At 54.6% G+C, this 7,867-nt stretch overlaps 1 protein-coding gene across 1 annotated transcript in view; it reads right to left on the bottom strand.

Annotated features, from left to right (window-relative positions):
- Positions 1-6: 6 nt before the first annotated feature.
- Positions 7-7,867, bottom strand: part of PRRT4 (proline rich transmembrane protein 4) — a gene marked incomplete at its 3' end in the record, with an annotated part of 8,843 nt that continues 982 nt past the window's right edge. The window contains exons 2-5 of the mRNA XM_008066960.2: positions 6,224-6,946; positions 6,034-6,138; positions 5,552-5,671; positions 7-426 (exon numbers count right to left, since the gene is read on the bottom strand). Of these exons, the coding sequence (XP_008065151.1) occupies positions 7-426; positions 5,552-5,671; positions 6,034-6,138; positions 6,224-6,875 (1,297 nt within the window). The remainder of the gene's footprint in view (positions 427-5,551; positions 5,672-6,033; positions 6,139-6,223; positions 6,947-7,867) is intronic.

Raw genomic sequence — 7,867 nt, forward strand, 5'->3', positions numbered from 1 at the left:
GCAGCAGCCAGGCGAGCGCAGGCAGGCGGTCCCTGTGCCCGTAGGCGTCGTAGAAGAGCGGGAAGGCCCGCGTGGCCCCGGCGGAGAGCAGCAGCAGGTCCAGCAGCGCCAGGCAGGGGGCGCCGGGAGGGCAGCGCCAGGGCAAGAGGGCCAGCGCCAGCAGGGCCAGCAAGGCCACCAGGCCGAAGAGCGCGCCTACCCCGTACACGTGGGCCTCCCAGGCCAGCCCCCAGCGAGCCCTGGCCTCTGCCCAGTCGACCTCCAGGGTCAGGAGGAAGAGGGGCAGCGGGGCCGCAGGAGGCTGCCCCTCGCGTTCAGGCGAGTCTCCCGCGGCGCAGGACTCTGGGCCACACTCTGGCTGCCCTGAAGGGTCCCCAAGGCTGCCGGGAGAGGGGTCGTCTTGGCCAGAGGTGGGGCTGGTGGGGTCTGTGGGCAAAGAAAATGTGGCTGAGACAGGTGTGCAGCCCTCCCCTTGCCCACCCGACAGCCTGCAGCCTGAATGCCAGTCAGGAAGTTCCTGAGATCCTTCAGGAGTCCCCCAGCCTCTTGGCCTCCCAACCTTCCCTCCCCCACTCAGAGTCCACATGCCGAAGTTTCGGCTCCGTCCCTTCCCTCTCCCCCCTCTCTTTACCTCTATCCCTAGCTCCAGCTTTCTGCTTTGTTCATTTGTGACTCTCCTGAAAGGTTTTTCTTGAGAAGTCACAGAACTTTACGACTGGAAGTTCAGATGCTCCACCAGAAAGGGAGCTTTAGGAGAATAAGAATTTTCATTTGCCTGGTTCACATCTGAATCACCACACTTAAAGTGGTTTCTGCCATACAGTTGGCATTGAGAAGATATTCACCGAATAAATGCATCCTCTTACATGCCAGACGAAGATACAGAGGGGAGGCTGTGAGGCGAAGTGACTAGCCACAGTCACAAACTGGCCGAACTGCCACCAGAATCCAGATCTAAACACCAGTCTGAGCTCCCATCCAGGATTCCAAATCCTCTTCATAACGCTGGCTTGCTCATCCTTTGTTCTGGGCCCCTGACTCCCAACCCCCTCCTTGGTAAGAGAAGCTCCCTGACTTTTTTCAACTGCTGCTCCCTTCTCCCTGTCTCAGGGAAAAGCTCCCACGCACTCACACATAAGCATAACAGGGGAGAAGAGAGCAACTCCTGTCCCAGCCCTCTGAGCAGAATACACTGCTCCTCTTCCCTGGCCTTCCTCCTGCTTCACCCAACCCTGGGCCTAGCCATGGCAGTGATCCATCCCGACTCAGCCACAAAGCCATTGGCCTGCCACCCTCAATCCAGATGTCCCTTTGGTATCCCCCCCATTTTATTGAAGGTGATACGGAGATGAACTCCTCTAGGTCTCAAATGGGGTGAAGGATGGGAGCCCATCAGATAGATGTTCTGGGGTCTGCTAACCCAGGTCTGCAACCTGTGCTCCAACATCTTACCATATCCTTTGGGGAAAGGGAAGTCAACTAAGAGAGCTTGAGTAGGATCCCTAATTCTAGGCTCCTGGAGCAAGAGAGAAGTTGGAAAGAGTTAGACCCAAGGCGTCCCCCCATGGCCGGACAGCAAGGGAAGATGCTGGAAGCTAAACCTTTCTCTATCCCACCTAGTAGGCTCAGCAGGACTGCAGCACAGGCAAGGGTGGAGGAAGAAAGAGTGGTGATGAAGGACAGGGATGTCCTGGCAGGGGTTGGGAGGACAAAGAACAGATGTGGAATCTAAGAGGATTGTGTCCTGACAGTCAGACTCCTGCCCCAACTGCCTGACAATGCCCAAGCCATGCCTCAGCCATGTCCCAGCCATGCCTCAGTCATGCCCTGGCCATGCCCCACCCTTGCCCAAGCCGGAAAACTCAGGAAGACCCCAGAAGCACCCCAACCCAAGGCAGGACCGGCACATGCTGGAGACATGCAAAAAACACAGCAGTTCTGAGAACAACTAAAGAAATGAGGGAGCTGGAAGGTGGCGCTGGAGAGCAGGGAGAGAAAGACGGAACTGGACAACTGAGGAAGGGAAAGAAGGAGCAGCCAAAAAATTTCAATATCCACAGCTCATTGCCAACTGCAAATGGCAGCATGTACCCTGGTTCCTGTTCCTTCATAATACCTCAAATCGGAAATGAATAAGAGTACCTGCTGCGTGAGGCTGTTGCGAGGATAAATGAAATGATATGAGTGAAACTCTCTGGAGTGCCTGGAACACAATGATCCTTCAAGATATGATTGTTGTCAGTATCATGATTATTGGTTAATGTTCATCACGGATCAATCCTCAGTGTGTGTGTGTGTGTGTGTGTGTGTGTGTGTGTGTGTGTGTGTGTGTATGACCACTTCTGGCCTCAAACTCATTCTTGATTTAACTAACTAAAGGCTGGGTCTGTTTTAAAAGCCCTTAGCACATTCTCAACTTGCTTAGAAAGACAACAATTAGTCAAATGAGTGAACATCAACACATGGTCTCAGTTCATGAACTCTGTTTAAAGCACATCTTTCTGATGGCCTAACCATCCCTAAACACTAGTGAAGACACCAGCCATCAATTAAATGAGAAATCACTCAACGGGGAATGGAGAGCTTGCTGGTCAGGTGGACATCGGTCTGGCAGTGGCAGGATCAAATGCACATACTTCCTCACCCCTCATTCTTTAGTCAACTCAGATGCCCTTGCCCAACTCACTTCTTCTGCAAAGTAATTAAGTTTGTTTGGTCTTTCTTTGGCCTCTATAGGCTCTTCAGAGAGGCAGGGAGGCTGTGCCTGCAAGCCTAGTCTGCCCCAGTCCGTCACCTCTCACCACCCCCTCCTTGCTCACTGTATAGACAAGTGCAGCTCTCAGGGGTTGGCTTCCCTTCCCCCCTCCATCTTCCCTTCTCACCCATGGACCACAGGAACCCCTGTCTGTCTCTTATCTCCAGTCCCCAAGTACTATGGCAACTAGAGCATATGTCAACATTCATAATCCAGAAAAGCAATAAAATCCAGAAAACAGGCAAGATACAGGGACAGCTCAAGTGTCAGAGAAGGAGTACTGAATTAGGAACACTGATTCCAGAAGTCAGAACATGCCCAGGATGTCTTGCCCTGGTGCAGCTGTGGGTGGGCCAGGTGGAAGAAAACCTGGTTTCTGTCTTTGAAGGGCTCACTTGACTTCATCTCCCATCTCCCTATTGGAAGCTTCTTCAGAAAGAGCCTTCAGATTCCCAGAGAAGACCCACAAAACTGTGAACTCAGTTCTCTCGTCCCAGGATCCCTCTCCCAAGCAGATCTACTCTACAGGGAGGTGTCACTCTGGCCCTGTGGCCCCTCTTAACCGACCTCAGGGGCGAGGGAGGCAATGGGATATCAGTGTGAGTAACTGGTGAGGCAGGAGCTGGCTGGGGAGGGGTTGGGGAGGGGCCAGCTCAATTCATGGAAAAGTCAGGCCTGATTATCCACCAGCTGCCCAGATCAAAGGGCTGGGAAATCACATCTCCACTCTGGAAGCTGGAAGCTACAGCCTGTTTAGTGGCCTGGCCACATCCCTCTCCCCACCCCCACCTCCAGAATCATGCATGACTGATACTCTTTGTAGGGGTGACACTCAAAATACTTAACAACTGGGATGGCACAAGTACCAGCCACTCAGAACAGATGCCCATCAGGGTGATCAGGAGTGGAGGGGAGCATCAGGGGATTAAGTACTGATCAACTGGTATGAAATCCTCCAATATGTTATGGCCTGTACAACCATTCTGGGGTGTATGGGCTGAAGCCAAGTTCTGTCCAAGGTGAAGGAGACCATTGGCCAAAGGTTAACTGCACCCAGATTAGGCGTATCCTGGAGGAGACACAAAAAGACTCCCCTTGTCTTGTAACTGCTTGATACAATTCCACAAACACACACACACACACACACACACACACACACACACACACACACACACTGCTGGCGAGAGCAAGACCCACTGGCCTTCTCTCCAGGAGGCTATAGCTCTTCTGGGTTTACCCAAGAAGAGGCTGAGTTCCTTGCAGTCCCCAGTGAAAAGGGGGAGTGAGGGCGGGGCTACCAGCCTGCCCAGCTGCACAGCCTCTGATACTGTCCAGACTCATTAAACCTGCCTGGCCAGCGCCGTCACTGAGGCCAACAGAATGCCAGCCAGCATCCTTCCCCCGAGGCACAGAGCCTGTCCCCTACTCCACAGTGGATCCTGCCACTGTTGCAGGCTGGGCTGGACAGTATGAGGGAGAGTGGTGATGACAATTGAAGTGGGCCAGAGAATCAGGGGCTAGGTTGTCTGGAGCTAGAAGAAGCCAGGAAAACCAGTGGTTTCCACTACTGGGTCCAGCATGGGGTGGCCAAGAAGTTTCACAGAGACAGTAAACTCTCTGCAGAATGATGCTGGGCCCGGAGGTTCCTCGGTCCCTCTCCAGGGCTCCTGTGGCCTCATCTTACTAGAACCTCTCTTCCAGCATGTGTGCCCACTGCCCTATGGATTATGCATTGTGCCACCGCTACCAGCAGCCCAGGTTGGGGTGTCTGAGAGGTGGGGTCTGGAAGTATATCTGGGATGCAGTGGGGAAAAGAAGAAAGGTAAATACAGGGATGTCAAAAAATGGATACACATTTTAAGTATGGCATTCACTCAAAAGATGGTGTTAATCAAATGAATGCTAGCATCACCATGCGAAAGGCAGGACAAAGAAAATGCCGGCAGCACGGTTGAGCGAATGTCATACTACACATGGCTACTGTAACTTAATTCAACTTCAAAAAGTAACACACAGATATCATCACTTAAAATGCGTGCGCGTTTTTTGGGCACCCCTGTAGATACTGTTTAATGAACACATATGTCTTGCTCAACATCATGCCAAGAGCTTTACAATAACTGACAACACAAGTGCTATTATCAAACCCTAAATATATGAGACAATTTGGGGATCAGAGAGGCTAAATAGCCTGCCCAAGGTAACTCAGCTTGTAAGTAAGGGAATTAGGATTCAAAGTCCAGGTCTCAGGATTCCAGAAGCTGTGGTCTTTCCTTTGCACCCCCGGCTTGTGGGCTTGTCAATGTGCATGTTCTGAGAGGCTCCTCTGAACGAAGGTGGCGTCTGTCTACTCAAGATCTCTTCTTCAATGTCTTCCCAATGAGGGGCCCAGCTCTGCCCACATCTGACAGCACGTCATGTCAGATCAGACGGCAAAGGAGAGACTCCCAAGGTTGGGGTGGGGGTGGAGAGGAAGCTCAGGCCAACTGGAGTGGAGGGCGGGTGAGTGCTGAGGCTGTGGAAATTATCAAGGAGTTCCCGTGTCTGTTGGTCCCTGATACATCTGTCTACATCCTGCTCTGCCTGTGATTGCAAAACTCTCAGAAGGCCATGACTTAACTCTGTGTGGGACTTTTTCCAGCAGCTTGCTCTCAGACCATTAATAATATCTCTGTGGTGATGATGAAGAGAATGGTGGTTATGATTATGATAAAATAAAAGGGTCCCAGAACAGTGACTAGCATGTAGTAAGTGCTCAAGAAATAATTGTCAAGTTCAAATGAACTGGATACTCACCTAGGTTTGTTGCTGCATTTGAGGCCAAGCTTAGGGAGGCAGCTGGATCCAGTGGGCTTGGGCTGGAGAGCTTCCTCTCCAGAGGGAACCGGGGCAGGGACAGAGTGGTGCCCAAAAACCCTGCAAAGGGAGCACACAGGGCTGGAGAGTCACTCTACTAGCCGGGCTTGGCTTCCAGGATTTTGGAGAAAATTATGTCCTTCCCAGGAGCTTGCCCTAAGGAAGTCACTGTCTCAGGCAGTGTAGCCACATGCTAAGCTCACATACACCGTGATTTAAGCTACAAGGAGCAAACCAGACTCAGTCGGGCAAAGAGAATGCTTTCTGCATGGGAGCAGTGGCCCATGCCCCGGGCCTGGAAGAAGCAATCAGGCCTCCCCTGAGTCCATAAAGAAAGGACGGTACTGGTTGGGCCCCCAGCACTGCGCCCCGGTATGTGGAGGTGTTCCACAGTGGTTTGTTGCAATGAAATAAACACTCACCTGGAGAAACCGAAACTCCAGAAGCAGAGCTCGGGGCTGTAGTCTCGCCTGGGGGGCTCAGGCCTGAGACATTCCGCAGTGGGGACAGAGTTGTGCCAAAGAACCCTGCAAAAGAAGCCAGGGCTGAAGCCGCCTCCTACCTGCCGGGGTGCCCAGCAGGGCCTCTCCTTGGAATGGTGTGGGTACTCACCAAAGGGTCCCAGGCGCCCGGCAAGCTCTGCCAGGCTGGCCCGCAGGCTGGGCAGCAGGGGTAGTGTCCGCTGCCCGCGTGTGGGGGCTGCGCCTGCCCTCAGTGCCATGTCAAACTTCAGCTCCAGTTCGCTCTGGTGGGGCCTGGGAGCATTGGATGGAGGTGCTGTGGCCGTCAGAACAGTGTCCCAGGTCACAGTGCCCATCCTGGGCTGATAGGGAGCAGTGGGCCGGTCGGAGGTCCTAGACAGGGGGGTTGTGGACTCCCGAGGGAGGGAGGAGACCCAGGGTGTAGAACTGCCCTCAGCAGAACCCCACTCTGGGATAGAGTTCCCGGGGGAGCCCACCAGCAGTTCCCAAAGGGGGTCAGTCCTCAGCCCACCGGCCACTTCTTCCCCTGGCTCCTGGCCTGGCCCAGGAGAGAGAGGCTGGGTCTCTGTGACAGGGCTCCCCCAGACAGCAGCAGGTCCCCGAAGGTGGAATTTGAAGTTAAGTCCCAGGTTGAGAGACAGCACAGAGGCCTCACTCTGAGGTGGTGGGGTCAGAGTGGTGAGAGGGGCAGCTGGGGCAGAGGGGGCAGGCTGGGGACCCACAGGAGCAGCAAGCAGGACCCAGCAGAATAGCCCCAGCCCCAGACAGCCATGCCCTGCCATGGCCCCACCTCCTGGGGCAGCCGTGGTGGGCAGGGGGCTCAGTTCTTCGGCGTCTTTGGAGCGTGAAGGCCCTAGAGAGAGGAGAGGCTCTGTGAGCTCTGGCTGCTGTCACCCTCTCCCCTTTCCCAGGATCGGATGCCCCAGAGAGAAGCATCCGATCCCAGAGAAGCAGGTGGTGGAGGTAGGATGCAAAGCCTTCTGCCCAAGGATAGAGACATGATAGAGACATGATAGCTCTTCTTGCCAATCTGTCCTGTCCTTTCAGGCCTCAGCACAGTCCCTTCCCTGCAGCTTCTCCTCCCCCGCCTGTTCATGGGGGAACTGGGGTCTGGCTGCAGGCAGTGGCTGCCATCCTTAACTGGGGACAGAGAGGATGGACTCAGACTCCCAGACTCGGATTCCTTCCTTCTTCCCTCAAATGTTTACCGCTACCTACTGTGTGCCAGGCACCCCTCTGGGTGTCTGTGAACAAGCGGGCCCTCCTGGGTGAGTCTCCTCGGATGCCCACCCCAACCTCAGGTGCTGGTGTTCTCGCTCTCACACCGCTGGGGCTCAGGCCCCAGGAGACGCAGCACCCAGTGATCTGGCGCAGCAGCCCAGGCTCTGACCAGGGAAACAGGGTTCCCAGTCTGGCATAAGTGCCCTCCCTTCAGCCGCCCCGCTCTTTCCTGGGGTTGGACCTGCAATCTTCTCCAGGACTCTAGAAGTATTTGGGGGAGGGGCAGCACGGCCATCTCTAGTTTCCTGGGGAGGGGGGAGAAGGCCACGCAGGCTAGTTGGGCAAGGGGCAGCTGCAGCAACTGCTGCTTCCCTTCCCAGAACTCCCCCCTCCATGCACACACATCTGGTGGGGGAAGGGAGGGTGAGCCAGGGACACACGTGCACTCAGCACCCTTACATCACACACATAGCCACACCTAGCACCCGTGACACACTCATCCACTCACCCTTCACACACCCCTGCCCCTGTGCCCGTGCATACACACTCACAC

The sequence above is a fragment of the Carlito syrichta genome, unplaced genomic scaffold, assembly GCF_000164805.1.
Source record: "Carlito syrichta isolate Samal-C Ts95f unplaced genomic scaffold, Tarsius_syrichta-2.0.1 Scaffold106266, whole genome shotgun sequence".
Taxonomy (NCBI): Eukaryota; Metazoa; Chordata; class Mammalia; order Primates; family Tarsiidae; genus Carlito; species Carlito syrichta.